At 37.9% G+C, this 17987-nt stretch overlaps 1 protein-coding gene across 4 annotated transcripts in view; it reads right to left on the bottom strand.

Moving 5' to 3' along the window:
* SH3KBP1 (SH3 domain containing kinase binding protein 1) overlaps positions 1-17987 on the bottom strand; it is a 220043-nt gene that overhangs the window by 81647 nt on the left and 120409 nt on the right. For 2 of the 4 annotated variants that reach the window (XM_048932215.1, XM_048932205.1), the window contains exons 5-6: positions 14060-14183; positions 9194-9268 (exon numbers count right to left, since the gene is read on the bottom strand). In XM_048932215.1, the coding sequence (XP_048788172.1) occupies positions 9194-9268; positions 14060-14183 (199 nt within the window). Of the gene's footprint in view, positions 1-9193; positions 9269-13478; positions 13678-14059; positions 14184-17987 lie in introns of those variants that run through there. The other 2 variants (XM_048932225.1, XM_048932195.1) reach the window with 2 other exon arrangements.

Below are 17987 nucleotides of genomic sequence, written 5' to 3'. Positions count from 1 at the left end.
TATAATAATAACGTGGGGCTTGGCTCACAGCTTTTGGATTCATTGGTCTCTGTGCAAGAACTTTCTGTCTTTCTGGTGAGCAGTAACTTACTTCCAGGAAGACTTGTATTCCTGGCAGTTCACTATTAAGGAAGATAACTAGCCAGTAAAACACATTCTTCTTCTAGGTCTACTTTATGCTACTCTGATGAAGCACAGAATCCTTAACAAATCCTGAGGCCTAAAGGCACAAATTCACAATCAAGGAAGCAAGGAGCTCACATGTTAAAATTGGTTTAAACAGCATTGTGCTGCAAGGAGAAGAATTCAAGAACTGTGTTGTGTTAGGACAGGAATTTTAGCAAGAATGCTAAGCAGAAAAAATTATCATATACTGCTCTGTTCCGAGGTTTTCTATACCCAAAACATGAATGCAGAATCAGAGAAAGTTTGCATTTAGAAACAAACAAAAAGGCTGAAGATGCTTTGGCTCGCTGGCCTCTTGCAGAGCTGTTGTATTTACCTGTTGAATATATACACATATATAATGTTTGATTTGTACTGTACAAGTTATTTGTTCCATAAACTGTCCAGGATTGGAATTAAAAGAATTCTTAATAATAGTAATAATAATACAGCTCTCTTTTTAAAAGTGTGCTGGAGTTTCAATTTCTTTGCTTGGACTTTTTAATCTTTCCTGGGCAAACACTTCAAAGCTGATTTCACAGTTTTATCATTGAAGTTAAACAGCCAACAGTAAGTAAATGCCATCAGTAAGGTAAATTCTGTTGAATTCTCTCTTCCAGGCTCGTGAAGGTAACAATAAAAAAAAAAAAGAAAAAGGAAACAAACGTGCACTGCAATCCAGCTCTGCACTGTGGTGGCCATAGTGATGGGATCCTAACTGTAACAGAGCCATTCCACCACATTCTGAGCAGAAATGCTCGGAAGTGCAGGGTTACACTAATTAAGCTTGATAGATACAAATTTCTTCAGGCAACATGGCAAAGTCACCAGCTTTTTTTTTTTTTTATTTCCGACCCTTGTTGTCACTTGGGCAGTAACAGAAGCAGGAAAATGATTAATATTTCTGAGAGTAACCCCTTCAAACACAAAATTCACAGTGATCATCTTCTATCTGCTGAACAAAAGATCATCTTCAATCTTGGACAGGAAAATTATCCTCTGCCAAAGGTTCCCTCTTTCATCCTTGCCAGAGTCTCCCAACTAAAAAAAATGTGAAACTCTTCAGTGAACCAAAATAGCAGTGCAGAGACCTCCTTCCACAAGTAACTGGGTTTTAACTGATAGGACACACGACCTCTCAGTCGCTCCCTGAATGGAAAACATTTCTTCAAAATAAATTATTGAAAATATGTTTTCTGCATCACTAATTTTGGGAGAAGACATAAACCCAGACCCAGACCTTGACCAGCAGATGGAAATAAAATATTGAAGTAATTATGGGAGTTACTCAACAGGTGTCATATGGACTTTCAGTTCTTTGAAGCCTGCATGAAAGAGAAATCAGAAACCTCAAGGGACTCAGACAAAATTAGGCTTTTGTTTATGGGCCAGCATTTGGTTTTCATTACGGTGTCTTCTGTTAGCATTCTTCTGTGATAACACACCTTGTATCAGGAACCTCACCTCAGGCTTACAGCAGACTTTCTTAGCATCACTCATCTGTAATAATAACTGATGATAATCCTTGAGTCATTTCATTCTCAATGAGCTTTGCCACCACTCACAGTCCAGGCAATAAAAGTTACACAGGAGATAATATATATTCTTAGGAGGACAGAATGGACTTGAAGTGGTATCTGTTCAACCTGTATTTGAGTGGTCAGATACAGAGACACCCTTCTTCAAAGTTATAATAATACTTCTTCATTAACTGGGACAATGACACCATTTATTACTTTTTAATTCACTCAAATAAAGGAGTCGCATGGACTTTAAACAAATAAATGAATAAGTAAATGAAGAATAACGGCCCTGGCTTTTCCAAGAACTTGTCTATTCTTGTTCTCATCACTTTGTGGCTGAGGGAAAGAAGAAGAGGTGTCAGCAAAGAAGGGTTATACACAGTAAAAATTGAGAATATATTAGATAAAATGCAAACCTCCATAGTAGCATGAAGAAACAACACAGGAAATAGTCCAACATGCTCTTTCTCTTACAGACATGCTGAGGGAATCCTCTTTTTGTCTTAATTCCTCTCAAGGTTCCTGAGATAGGTTACCCCATTCTTCCAATTTGGAGTGAGAAGCAAAATGAAAGTCAAGGCTTTTCTTGCCTTCTAAAGGCTATTTGTTTTTACTCCACAACACAGATCCCTTCCAGTCTCTTAAAAAAATAATAATAATTTTTAAAAAGGGATTCAAGAGACTGTAAGACTCTCTCGTCTGCGACTGGTAGAAGCGGCTACTCAGATCATTTCCTCTATAACCCTACTAGACTTTTGCTACTCTAAGCAAGCTACATTAACAAAAGTAGCCAGAGGCCTGACTAAGCATCAAATTTTCTAGACAGCTGTCAACTCTCTGTCAGCATTTGGATGGCTGAAAAGCTAAGAATATAATAGCAATGCGGTGTTAGTATACTAACATTCTTGCCATCCCCCCAGTTCTAATATCATGAAACTTTTCCAGATCTTCGTAGTTTCTCAGGAGGCAGGTAAGTCTTTTTTGGGTGTCATTTCCCATTTCTGTCTCTATAAACAAAGATGCTCCAATCTATCGTTGTCTAAACAACGTAGCACTGCAGTGCAGAACTCACATCTCAGCGAGCTCCTCAAAACCTGAACGAGGGTCACATCACCAAGTTAAAATTCCCGGGAGTCAGCTGTTCTCAACTTTTGGCTGGTACTAGACAAGGGTCTCCTGGTATAAAGCTATTTAAAAACATCCAGAGATCTGAGATTCTCTGTTGCTTCGTGCTTCTCACAAATGTGAGATAATTTAATATTCATGAAGATTAAATTCTCACAACACTGTCTGAAAGCATTTCACACTTCACACACATTTTTCCTCTATGGGCATATAAGAAATATTAGCTTTCTCAAGACATTTCAAACATACCACACTGCTGCTACGCCAGTTACAGGCCCTTCGAGAGCAACATTCTGAAATGTACCAAAACAGAGTAGCTCAAACAGGGATTAAAAAGCGACCACAACATCAGGCTTAATTCACCAACGTCCACAGAGCTGTGCTGGCATCAAACCAAGATTCTAAATCAGAAAGAGATTTGGGGATGATAAAGGGCTGTGTAAACTAAAGCTGTTAAAACCAAAATAAACAGCTGCGATAAAATTAACTCCATTCAAAGCAGGAAAAGGATTGTTTTAAAATGACTTAAAAAGGCAGGAAAAAATGCAATACATTGTGAGTTTTACAGAGCTTTCTATTTTAAGGTATTATTTATGAGTTAAATTTTTGTTCTGTTTTCTGGACTGTTCTGTCTACAGACATCCTATGGCACTGGGGAAAAGAAGACTGTGCCAAGTGTGAGCCAATGATGCTTTGGCTCTCTGAGCTCTTCTTAGACCAGCTCTGTTAAGCCGCATAAAGGTCAGCTGTTCACAGACACACACCTGAGACTACGCAAAGAATCTCCTGATTTGGTCTGGCAGTCAGAAAGAAACACTGTCAACTGTGTTTAATACAGTAAAGAAGTGTGTAAATGAAACTTATTGGGTTTTCTGCCTTTTATGGAAGGGAAGGAAGGCAAGGGGAAATGTGTTCTTTCCTTCTATTTAGAGAATGGCGGTGTGGAGCTACTGAGTGACCAATCTGAATGATCAAGAAGATGAAGCTATACATGGCAACCACAGCAAATGAGACAGGAAGCATCTTTCTTCCCTTTCTTCACACAGAAGCAAAGGGAGACCACACAAATACAGCCTATCAGGCGTTTCTCTTCAGCTTGCTGTCCATAAAAGTCCTGTATTTTGTTGAAACTGTCTCTAACAACATTACGTAGTGTCAGTTAAGAAAAGCAAAAACAGAAAAGGAAATGTGATTTTAAAAACGACCACAGAATAAAGCTGTGATACTCCTCCGTAATTACAGGTTAATAAACTCCATATTGCTAAATAAAAATTTTTGCTTCATAACCAAGTGTGATTTTAACATAGGTCACACCAAAAGTAATGCCTCCTATTTATTTCCATGGAAACAACAACAAACAGCACAATAACAATATTTGATAGAGCAAATTCTCAGCTCCAAAACACTACTTTCCAATACAGTCATCTCTGTTAGCCATGTATTTTCATCAGCAATGAACAAGAGACTGCATGCTGCACTCAATCTGCACCAGTAAAGATGACCCACTGATGCTGTCACCACTGATGAAATAAATGTACCACCCACCCCTCATTGTGTTCACATCCACTGCTGGTCTCTATAAATGTTCAGCATGCATTGATGAATGTCAACGGGTACAATTTTTTTCTGCATGGAGAAACTCAGTTCTACAGTTTTGCTTCATCCACACTTCCATGTCAGACACCATTGTGTCTACTGCCACAAAGCAACAAAACATAGACATAGACCTGTTGGATCTCATCCTGGGGAAGGCCACAAAAAAAATCCAAGGGATGGAACTCTCTCCTACAAGGACAGGCTGAGAGAGCTGGGGCTGTTCAGCCTGGAGAAGTGAAGGCTAACAGGTGACCTGATAGCAGCCTTTCAGTATGTAAAGAGGAGATACAGGAAAGAAAGGGATGGACTCTTTAGCAGGATCTGTCGTGATATTACAAGGGGAAATGGTTTCAAGCTTGAAGAGGGTAGAGTTAGGTTAGATATACGGAAAAAGTCATTTACAGTGATGGTGGTGAGGCACTGGAACAGGTTGCCCAGAGATGTGATTGATGTCCTATTCCTGGAGACTTTCAAGGCTAGGCTGCATCAGGCCCTGGGCAACCTGATCTAGCTGTGGATGTTCACTGCAGACTAGACGGCATGTAAAGGTCTCTTCTTTTAATCCAATCAAAGGATTCTATGATTCTATGATTCCACAAAAGGTAATGGGATATTGGTGGGAAGATTCAACCTCTACTGCTGTACCACCACCATTCACTCTGACATCATGGCGCAACATCATAAAATAGAAGACATTACCTTCATAGCAGCCCTTGTACACGTACAAATGGCTGGCGCAGACCATCTCAATATTAGTAATTATTTGTTCTCAGTTACACTCTTTCAAGAAATGCAACCTAGTAACCCAAACATTCTGTCATCTCCTTTCAGCACATTCATTTTTCTTACCACAACAGTTCTTGCCATGTAACAAACAGCCCCAAATTTTTATGCTTTCACAATTAATCATGCAGGGACAAGGGGAGCAGTGTCCTGCACCATTTAGCAGCATGCATTATGGGCAATGCAGTGCAAGCATCTACTGCAGCACAAACACAAGCCATCAATACAGAAATTGGTGGCTTCATCTCATCCCCAGCCATTTCCCCAAGGACCATAAAAGCAAACAGAAACAATCATTCATTCATAAGTTTTACAGCTGTACTATCGCATTCTTCATTTTGGAACACTTTTTTTCCCATCACGCTCAGTCTCACCAAGTACAGGAACAAGTTATTGCATGTAAAAGAACAGATATGCAAACACCCACCAAAAGAACTCTTTGCCTGACACTCACCAAAAAGTGGTCTTTTGTGAGACTTGTGGAAAATCACTTGTTGATGGGAATCTGAATCTTTAAAATGATTTATTTTCACCCCAATCAACATAATTGTTCTACCCACCAACCCCAGTCCCTTGGAATCCATACATCTTTCTTCAGAAAACAGAAGAAATTTCTTAACCAAAATTTTTTCCCTCACCGATTTTTTAATATTGTTCTTCCCCAGATGTTATTTTCCATTGTAGCAGCTGTGCATTTAAGATAAGTTCATCAAGTTAGAAATTGAATTAAAAATTTTAACTGTATTCTCTTCAGAGCTCTTAAAATGCACATTCTGGTTCCTTGTTTAACATTGCTCACAATCAGCCACTTTTAAATGCAGTTAGTTAGTAACATCTTAGGTATATCAACCACACTGATTTCTCTGAACTCTGGCCAGCCACCGTTCCTCAAGAGGTAAGAAAAAAACAAAAGTAGTCGAGCAATAGAAAACACAATTAAGATTTACTCACGAATACTTCTGTTTCAACGATCCTGTCTCATCTTCTTCCGTTATATCTAATATCTATTACTGACAGCATTGTGGGTCCATGTGTATGGAAAGAGAGGCAAATGTTTGTCAAACCAGGCATTGAATCTGCCTTGTTCCTCAGCTGTCGCATTTTCAAAGGAAAAGAAAGTGAAGGAAGAAAGAAAAATTAAACCAGTAAAAATGAAATTCCTTAGAAATCTAAGAAGCTTTTTTTTTTTGTGGAGCGGCAGAAAGCTCTCGGATGAGAGAAGAGGGGCCGCGATCAATAGAACTACAAGTAATTCGTTGTTGTGTGTTCATCCAGCGTAAGCAGCAGCAAAAAATTTCTGACAGCAGGTTAATGAGCAGAATGCCAAAGGAGTTTAGAGCTACTGCTGAGTGGGGCTTGGCATCCTAATGATGAAAAAAGCCATGTCAGCTTGTGAAGGCAACGCCAGCTTCTTATGCAGGAGACATTCTTGCATATTTCAGAGAAAATATCTCCAGAAGCGGCTACAAACTAATTCAACAGCATTTAGCTATTCCAGGCCTTGGTTAAGTAACAAAATTTCTTGCAAAATGGCTTTCAAAATAAATTATTTTAGCACCTGGCATATGTGTGTAAAGTGAAAGCTCTAAGCTTGATTCAGAAGGTGAGCAACGCTTCATGCAATGCAATACAGCGAATCAAAGCACCCCTTGGGCATAAGTCATCCAAAGCTGTGTTCTGACTTAAGCTTAACTTATGGAGTAATCAGAAACCTGTGGGTTGTTTTAAAATGGTTGTTTAAAATGACATTCCTAAATGAAAACAACCTTATGAGATGTCTCCACTGGAGACATAATAAGTATGCGGGCATTTGCCTAAAAATAAGGCCCACAGATAAGATACAAAACAGAAATAGCTGGCCGCTCCCTCAGCTGAAAATGAATATGCAGGAAGAGAGCTGCCAATAGACGCAACAGGAAGAATAATGAAACATCCTTTTTGGATGTTAGTTTAGGAGATAAAATCTGTGTAAGTAGAGATGCCAACACTTGCTTTGTTTAAAACTGTCCCAAATGATCTGAATTTTCCTTACTATCCATTTCAGTCCCAGTTCTAACCCAGAAAGCAACAAACGGAGCACAAATGTAGCTGGACTTCTGCCCTTCTAAGATGCACTTTTACTGAGAAAGCAAGATACCTCAGTAGCATGAAAAACTTGCCATCAAGCGCCAAGGGAAGTAGTATTAAACTAGACATCTTTGGTCAGCTTGGAAAACAAAGCTCACAAAAGGGTTTGTCCAGGGCAACATAACGCAACCTACTGGTTAAGCTGTCTTGCAGCTAGTTAACAAGAACACCTGTAGATTCCTATCCAGCCATGCAAGCTTCAAAACGTTTGATAAAATTTATTTTGTGCAACATGGCATAGATCATGGGCAGTATTGTTATCAAGAACAAAATGCAGTGCATTTCTAGTGCAACAGGAAAAGTGATTGAAATCTTCCTGATTTTGCTTAGGCTAACCCTACATAACTGGAGAAAAGAGGGAAGGCCAGTGGACTGCAAATGAAGAAGGGTAGGGCACAGACAGTAGGTTTCTAGAAAGCTCTGGAAGGCAATGTGAGGGCAATGCTGTCCAGAAAGATTAATGTTGTGAAATCAGGATCCAAAGTCAGAGCTAGCATTTGATCTGAAGCTAGATTTTGAAATCAGAAGTCAACACACTGGAGATTCACTCTGTAGTTCCTTCTTATCTTTATCAGGTAGGTAAATATCTTCTCAAAAACAGAGGGGATCTGAGAACACGACGGTCTAAAATCCTGCAAGAAGCATGCTTGTTGAGTGAGGAAGTTAAGAAGACTGTAAGATGAGATGCAGCAAAAAAAAAAAGTGAGGGCCACCAGTCAGAGTCTGCTTCACCCAGAAGAAGAGCTTGGTTTGAAGACTGAGAAGGGTTGCAGAAAATAGGGGAATTCTGGTAGACAGAAAGAATACGGAACTCCTGTTCTTCTTCAAACAACAACATACAGAGAAGCTTATCAGCACTGAAGACTACCACTTCAACTGTTTTACCCTTTGCTGTGAATATGCATAAAACAGAATTCCACAGAGGGAGGAGAGCAAATGCTGCCGTTAAAAAAAAAAAGAGGAAGGGCAATACAGCTTGGACAACCTGAACAGAAAGCTGTCTGTGATGAAATTATAAGTCAAAGTTAGCACAACATCCTGTGCACCGGAGGGCAGGACTGAATGCTTTGTACTCAGTCACACTGAATGTGACTCAGTAGGATCTCCTTCTGCTACATTTCTGGATGAGGAAGCAGGTGGAAGGACAGATTTCCATCTTCCTCACTTCCTCAGTCTTGCATCTGATTATCACCATCCTCTCTTCTATATTAACAAGAGTAGTAAAAGCATATGAAAAGCAGCATATGTTTCATGCTTCCAAAATGCAGAAGGCAAAAACCTGAATATGAGATGAAAGTATCTTTGCATCTTTTACCTACTTCCTTGGCAGAACAAATCTATCAACCAAAATGCTGTGAGTAATAGCTGTCAAAGACAGAATGCCAAAAGAGGAGCATGCAGTAAATTAAAACAAAACAAAAAACACGTTGTTCTTAAAAAAGGCATAGCATATTGAATGAATTTAGCAATCGTAATGAGAACTTTATTTGTAGAGCAGATGGAGTTTCAATTCAAAGACTTGTGATTATTACCAATTCCATTACCACGAATTGCCATTTCATATTTCAGGTGGCAAAAATGATAAGACTAAATAGTCTTTATTCCAATCCATAGCAAACCCAAATATCCCATGTAATTCACAATCTGTTGTGAGCTACACACGTACATTATACGGACATATAACATACACATGCACAGAAGAACTGAGTGCATTCCCATTGCATTAAGGCTAGGCAGCTCATTAGCAGCAAACTGACTTTAGCTTACAGACAAATATACACAATTAAAGTAGCCATAAATGAGTAGCAGTGTAGGGAAACCAAACAGGTACTCAGGACTAAAGCTATTGCTTGTTGATTTTGAAACACACTCACTGTTATAGCGTCTGTAGCTGTCAATCTTTGCCGGTGCCACTCTGTACAGAATTGTCCCTTCAAAGGCAGATTTTCCTGACAGCAAGCAAAAGAAGGAAAGAGGAAAAAAAAGGAGGAGGGGCGGGGAGGGGGTGAAAAGATCGAATAATGGTAAAAAGAAGGGAGAGGAAGAGGTTTTAATCTGCATTTTCAGTCTCTAACATTTTTAAAGCCTCATTATAGCAAAACAATGAGAATATTAACAAAAGTATCCGATTGTACATGAAGTTAAATTATTCTTACTGCATGTCTATCAGATAAAGAATCTCATGATTTTGCTGAGGTTGTTCTTCATAATGTCCAACAGAACGCATTTTTTCTTAGGTTTTATCTGTTGTCCATCATGTTGCAAAACTTGCAAATGAAACGATTTGCCTTATTCAGCCTCTCCACGGAGCACAGGGGAAGCCTGAAAGAAGTTAGTACTGCAGTGATGTACTCACAGTGGCTCAACAGTCCTGATGCAGATGCATTGAACAAGCACAGCTGAAATCCAAAGAGGGCACTGAAACACTCAAATTTCTTTAATATACCAGGATCCTGTGAGCACCAGAAATACTGCATTTTTCCATGAGGACTTGTTATAATTGTTTTTGACTCAGAGCCTGGTCTTAAACAATGCTTAGCCAAACTGAGCACCGAAACCTGAATAAAAGAGTTTTTTAGCCAGTGGCTTAGCTGGCTGTATTGTCACACATTAATAAATTTATATATTCATATACATAAATACACAAAACCAAATTCCACCTCCTATTCAGATATTTAAGATAAAGTTCTCACTATCAAAAGCATGAATTTCTTCTTTTTTCTTTGATAACAAGACAACTCATGTTCTGACAATTGACACAAATTCAAGTGAAGGCAAAAGTTAAAAGCACCCGAGTTGTTCTGTTGTTTCTTATTATGTTAACCCAAGGTACCCAGGCAAGCCCAAGAATGTATGAATGTCAGCTTGCTGACAATATATCTAGGTGAACCATCATAAAAATGAGTGTCTTCAGTAGAATTTTATAACAAAATAGTGCACATGAATTTTCTCAATATAGCATCTACCCATTTTGGAAGCAAAAAATGTAGATTTTTTTCTTGCGCGTCATTCTGTTGGATTTTTCAGAAAACAAAAGCTGAACTTATTTATACATTGTAAAAAGCAGTTTCTTTGCTTTGTGTTTGTAGTTCAATTAACAGCAAAATATCTTCCTTGTGTTATTTTTACAAAATAAGGAAGCCAAAACGCCACAAATTCATCTTCTCACCTTGCTTACACAAGATACCATTAAAAGAAAGCTATTAAAATATTCAAGCTACAATTAAGAAAATCCTAAGAGAAAGATATATTAAGCTTCGTGACAGTGAAGAGTCAGACAGAAAGGAACAGATACCAGAAAATTTTAATTGAAAATACAGTAGGTTGCCTGACTGAAGCATCAGCTGCTGTCACTGATTCTAGCTCTTGCAATCATGACTTCTCAGTGGCCATCACTGACAGGATCTAAGCAGAGTTGATAAGGCCTGGCAACTTCTGAACAGAAGAACAGGCGAGGCACTGAGACATAACAGGCCTCATTTATCTTTTGATCTTGTAACAGTCTCACTTTCGAATCTGCTAAGCACCTACTATCCTACTATCTGCTATCTACTATCTATACCTACTACCTACTATCTGCTACTACCAACTATAAAGCATAGTTCCCGGCCCCTTCAGTTAAGGGGCTAATAAAACCCACTGTATGCTTTCTCAGGCACTTCCAAAACTAGCCCAGGCATTTAAAAAAACAAAAACAACCACAGATTTTTGTTCTAAAGCATTTTCTGAGCTTATTGGTAGAAGTGGAAAGAAACCAAGAAACCAAGGTAATTCATTCTGGGCATTTGATCTGCTGTAAAACGTAAACAGACACAAAAACAGACAGCATCTTTTTCCCCATTAGATCTCTGTAGGACATAGTAGAAGAAAAGAAAAATGTGTACGTTTATTATCTTTGTTCCTAAAAAGCCAAGCTATACAACTTCACTCTCTTACTTCTGTTGAGATCATCAACAATTGCATTTGTGCCTTCAAAAAGATTCTCTCCAGAGAGGGTCAGTAAAATGAAATTAAACCATCAAGTTGAACTAACACATAAACTACCAAGTTATCAATATGCTTGTGTTTGCACAGCGTCCTTTCTCCAAAGATCCCATGCTACTCTGCCAAGCCTTGCAGTCCATTTTGTTAATTATGCTGAAGAGTTTAAGGCCTCTGCTCAAGATTGCAGAGCTGGAATCAAAACCAGCTAGGACCCTCTAGGAGCTATGTAGAACCTCAGTGACCACCCAAGGTTCTGTTTCAATGCACAGGTAAAGCCTCTTGGATCCAAGTATTCATCTAGAAAAAAACCTTAACAATCCAGAATTCATATTCAAGATTTCTGCCTCATAAAATCCTATGATGGATACAGATTGAAACAACATCTCCTGAAAAAAAAAAGAAAAATAAAAAGTTCTTGCAGATTTGACGTGCTGTCATGTTTTTAATTTAGGAGGGGGGAGTTGATATTACCTAGAAAGTTATGTTTGCCTTATGTCCAAATCTTCCAGAGTTTAGCTGCTTTTTATCTTGCTGTGTTTTTAGAAATAAACACAGATACTTGAAATGAGATTATCACTCCTAGTCGTATGTATAACCTTGTAGAGTTTTGTAATCTCATTATAAAGATTTTCAAATACAGAGAGGGTACCTGAATATAGCCTCATAAAGCACCATGTGTAATGAGTATAACACCTATAAAAATTATATAAAGCATATAGAAAGTACTGAGCTGGTGCATAATTCCCTACTTCTCCTAGGGAAATACAGTTCCTAAATTGGCAGTGTTACTTTAAGAAAAATAAATGAAAATAAAAAAGCAGTAAAGCCCCCACGAGAACACCAACATTCCTTGAATCCCTTTTTGTCTCTTTGAGGGCTTACAGAATTCTTCTGGTTTATGATATTAGAAAAGGGATATGAAAGAGAGGGGAAAAATTACCTCTCAGGTAAATCTTCAATTTAGTTAAAGAGACAAAACCAATATCTTTGTTGCTGGTATCTCCTCAGTACAAGTCCTACAAGTGATAGCTGGCAGTCACCACCGCTAGCACACAGAACTGACAGTATGAATTGAGCATATGCTGGCTGGGAGGTTGATGGAACAATCTAATGCTTTGTGTCTGCTGTTATGTTCTCCAATGTGTGCTTTTATTAAATGACACTTTTAGGATGCTCAGTATAGACAATTATCAAACTACCTGGGGAAGAAATATTTATTTCTTCATACAGATAGAATCAAGGCATTCCATCCCTAACAGTATCACTTACCTTTTTCATTCACAGGCTACCAAGCACTACTGAATGCAGAGCTAGCACTACATCTATACAATTAATTCTTCCAACACTTGCTGTTTTCATAATGACACAAATTCATGACAGCATATACGAATTACAGGCAGCAGCTTGCCATCTTGCCGAAGTGAGCAGATTCACTTAATGCCCATCTTTCTTTTCCAACACACTACAGTTGTTAACTTTTTTACACACGTTTTCATTTGGATAAAGAAACATTACCTGTAAACACCATTAGCACCTCTGACCACGTAACTAGGTCACCTGTGCCACTATATGTGAATAACAACTCTATTGCAAAACCAATAGGAAATATTTTCATCATTGCATACACCGGTTTTCTTAGAATCCTATCTCTGTGTGACAGAATAAAGATGATAAAGTTGCCCTAAATGGAAAAATGAAAGAATAAAAAAGGCAATAAAAAAGAAACATTGTAACTTTCTGCCTCTCACTGGCAAAGTGAGCTACAGAGGCTTTGGTAAACTTGAGCTGAAATAAGCTTTCAGAGATCTTGGGAGCCCTTTCAATTTTGTCTGTTGCAAAGATCTCAGGAGAATACTACACAGCAATGAATACCTGCACTGCTGAAAATAGTAATTGACCGTAAAGGAAGAATTTGGTAGGTAGATGTGGAATTGTCCTGAAATACATCAATACAATTGACTTTTTTTTCTTTTCACCAAGGTTTCCAAATCAATCACTAAATCAGGATGTAACAGACTGTTTGAAAAACAGAAAAAAACACGAAGACCAACAAATATCCATTTCATAGAAATGCATACTTTTGGTTCAGGTTATTCTTCAAGGAAAGCTATGAAAAGGGCAACCCACTACCATGCTTATACTGTCGCAAACTTAATTACCAAACATGCTTTTCACCTGCAGCAGTACTGGCCCACTGTAAGTGAGAGAACAAAGTCCATGTCCCATTTCTGGCCTTTTTCCCTTTGGCTGCTGGGGCACTGGGTGGCGGAGGTGATAGTAACATGCTCAGCACCTGGAGGGAAAAAGTGCCGCATGTCCCACACCAATAATTATGAATCCTTAAGTCTACCGGAGTCATTGAAGAAGGAATGGCACTTTAATCCCTCATTTAAATAAGCGTAGCCACTTTGAAAATGTTTGATTACTTTGCTCAATTTCCACATCTAGAGACAAGAAAAAAATCTTAATTCATTTGGAAAGACAAAGCTGATAATCATCATTGCCCTCCGTGTCCTCAATCTGGTGCAGCTGGGCAAGTCTCAACAGAACTCAAGTAGCAGTGCCAGCATTACAAACCAAGTAGCATGGCCAGTACTCACTTAGCATCATCACTTGACACTTTCACAATATAAATGAAGAATAAAGCATTCAAAAATACTTCCAAGAAAGAGATAAGAATGCAACTACCCTGTCGATATGTTGGGAAAGCACATAGATGTACATACAGAACATGAAGAATTATTTCATTTTCTTACTTGGCTTTACTTGCTCTTCCTGTGCTATTCCAGCATCATCAGAATCAGACAGTTCCTTTATGAAGTTGGAAGGAAACATGCCCGTCTTTCCATTAAGGATACCTTCCCACCAGCCCTCTTCTACCTGCACCAGAAACAAATTTTTTTAAAATTAAGAATGTTGCCACACCATTAATACATAAATATCAGAGATCTACAGAGAATAAACAGCATTAATGTACATTTAACTGTAGAAAGACTTACAAGGAGATACTGAAATAATTAATGATAATATGATCAGAAAGAAGAAATACTTCCTAGTTGAACACCAAGAGAAAGTATTTAAAATTGACAAACTCCTTCCTGTGTAACCCATTCAGGATAGAGTGGCAGTGTCGTATAATGAAATGACAGCCCTTAGAAACCAGATGCCTGTAGGTTATAACGGGACAGCAAGAAATGACTTATTAGATGAATCAGCCTAAACGCATCCTTGACAGATACATATTTTTCATCAGTCAGACACTGCTCATTCATCACAGAAATGACAAGGGAGGACAGCATCAGTCTGTGAAACATCAGGCTCCATGTGTGACCCATCTCTTTCCTGTTCCCTTTCAAAGAAGAATTATCGAAATGGAAAGTTGCATTTTAAGGTGAGTGTGCTCACACGTACTGTCAGAAAAACAAACCAACCCCACGTCTTAAACAGAAGTTTATTTTTATTGAAAAAAAGCTACTTTGTTTCACTAATTAGCAAAATATCAAGTTCTTAGAAAATGAATAATGCATGTCATTATATAACGCAAGTAAAAATTTCCTCAAACTACAGAGGAATGGTTGCACTTTTTTTCTACTCAGCTACACGTACAATCCTACTGTAAAGGAAACAGTTATTACATCAGGAATATGCTCTGTGTTTTTTCTTCATCTTCTTCAGCACATTTCTTGTCCTTCTGGTTTGATAATTTGTTTTAATTTGAAAGCAGTTCAGCCTAGCACAGCTATTCCATTTAATCTCATTTACCTGCCCATGACAAATTTTCTCTTTTTACTTCTGATGCATGAGTAATATTAGTGAAGTCAAGCACAACTTTGGGAATAGTAGCTATTATCTTGCTGATACTTCAGAGAGTACAGTACATATAAATCACCCATGACTTGAATGGGGTGAAGGTTTTTTTACATGATGGTCTCAAAGTCTCTAAGCGCAAATGTTTGCTTTTTTCCCCTCCAAAGTAAAGAAACACAAAACACAAACAAAACTGAAACTGTATGATCCGCAACACTTGGCCATCTCTACAAATTATGTCTTTAAGTATCAATATATTTATGTATCTTTATAAAATAAACATGGCAGAGACTCTTTGAGCTATAAACTTTCTCTGATGCGCTGCTCCCAGATGGCTCCATTGATTCGAACTAAACATTAAACAGAAACTGCATTAGCTGATTGGCCATTAGATTAAGCACTGTGGAATTACACAGCTCCCGAGACCCCTGCTTTGCAAGCTGTTGCAATTGCTTAACATAAGGTGATCTATACCACTCAGTTCCATCTTTACCTCAAGTAATTTTTCTCCTGCCTACTTCTTCTAGGGTATCACTTCAGTTATCCTGCAAATTAACATCAGCACTCTTGATGCAGTGTATTGATGTGTGCAGCCATATGTATACGTATAGAAATACACATACACAAAAATCAAAAGATATCTAAATTGGATGCAAACAGAGCATTCAGTAGTTGCTAAGCTTTCCAATTGATACAGGAATGAATAATCTGAAAATACCATATTGTATTTAATAATTTTACAAATTCAAAACAATTCTGAAGACAGAACCAGCTTCTTTCCAAATGACATTAACAAGATATTATAGGCCCAGACCAAACTGCACCTCCAGAAGATTTATTAGGAAATTTTCATTAAAAGCACCAAAAGCTGCAAGCATTATTAAATGCTATAGCTAAATGACAGAATCTTTTATCAGTCTCAAAACATGCCAGCTAGAGATTAACCCATACAATAAAAAAACCCCTGGAATACCCTGAGGATTTACTCATCCCAAATTGGGGCAATCCATTGCCATACGGTTTGAAATGTCACTATAATTCCTAGCCAATAAAATCTTACAAATGAAAATCCATTATTCATGGCGGTAATCCATCTGGAGGTACAAACACTCAATGAAATTTGTTACTGAACTATTATAACAAAGTGCTCTTGGGATTTACGTATCTGGGTCCTAATTTATGCTCATTCATGTGCTGAACAAAACAGGAAGATTTGAGTACTGAAGTGACTAGAGTCACTAAACTGGAAAAGAAGGTCTAGAATTCATAGTATCATACACATCAAATATAAGCTCAGCCTGAATACAAAGATTTTGTTTCAAAGTTAGAAAACCAATCATTCCAACCTGCCCAACGTAAGCGGCTACAACATCACATTTTAAAAGCAGCAACACATGGAAACTGTCTGAAAACACTTCCTTAGTCTGTTTCGTGTATTTAGGGAGTTAATACACACACTTGCCTGCAACACAGCCAATGGCAAATGTGAGGCAGGACAGATCCAGTAGCAGACAGCTACACGCTTTCCAATGACTGAATGGGATGGAATGAGACATCAGAGGGTTGTGCACTTCTCAAGAAACACTTTCCATTAAGAAGCCTCACTTCTGGGATTAGAAGGGAAATTTAGTCCACATAATAATTATGCAACACAAATATTCTGTCAGTATCATTTGGATTTTATTTTTTTTAAATTTTAAATGAAGGAAGTACACTTGTATCATGTTTTTAATTGAGTTGCTCATTTAGTAGACATTGTTTCATGTAAATGCATTTTTTTGGAAGCTGTAAAATAAAAATACAGTTGAAAGTCTTTCAAATTTTACTGATTTACTTTATTAGAAACTGAGTGCTTAATCAAATTGTGCTTGTTATAGTTACTTTTACTTTGAAGTAATAAAACTAATATAAGTAACAAATGATAATGAAATGCTCAAAATAGTTACTGTGGAAAAGGACAGAGGAAAATACTACAGAGAATTATATGGATGAGACATTCAGACACACAATTGAAAGTACTCAAAAGGGTACAGATGTGCTAGGACATTTAGCTTCTTGAAATCAACCTGTTTTCATATATAAAGCACAAAAAAAGAAGATAATATGACATAGCATAATAGTTTACTTTGGACTGTGAATAGTTTTATTCTTCAAAGTCATGTAACCAAAGAAAACAAAAGCAGTTCAGTATGTCAACAGGATTCCAAGATTAAGCATTAACATTAAGATTTCCAAGAGGAAATGTTACTTCTTTGGTTTTCTCTTCATGGTCAATATAATCAATGTCAAACACCTCTCTTTAAAGAAAGGAATGTCAGAGGGCACATCAGCCTGATCTGTAGTGCCCTGAATTTAGTTTTTACAAGCCTGCAAGCACTCCTCCTTTCAAGAACTTGGCACTTATTCAGGACAGGGTAGTAAAAAAGAGTTGGAATGTTTTGGCCAACTATCAGTGAATGCTTGTTGGAATATCTTGGGTTGATACAACTATTTGCTTCCACTTTGCTGTGTAATTAATAGGCCACAGTTGTTAAACAATTAAATTGTTTAGCTCTTTGGAAGATTAAAACCATTAAACATTTGTTTTAAACAATTTAAATGTTCAGCTCTTCGGAATCGCTGACTTGAAGGATGTTTCCAATGAACTGTATTCACTTATTCCACAAGATTTTCCACTTCAACTTTGCCCATTAGGGTTTAGCACTAATAACAGATGACATGGCTCACCCTAGGGGAAGCAAGGTGCAAGGCTCTGAGTCAGGGAAACTTTCAGGAGAAAGAACGTTTCCCTGGATATGAACTGAGTCCTTCTGTGCTGTTAAAACTAAAATGCAGTCCCAGGAATAAAAGCAATGCCAGAAGCAGGTAATAAGAAGG

This window comes from Lagopus muta, chromosome 1, assembly GCF_023343835.1.
Source record: "Lagopus muta isolate bLagMut1 chromosome 1, bLagMut1 primary, whole genome shotgun sequence".
NCBI lineage: Eukaryota > Metazoa > Chordata > Aves > Galliformes > Phasianidae > Lagopus > Lagopus muta.
This window is presented reverse-complemented; position numbering and strand designations above follow the sequence as displayed.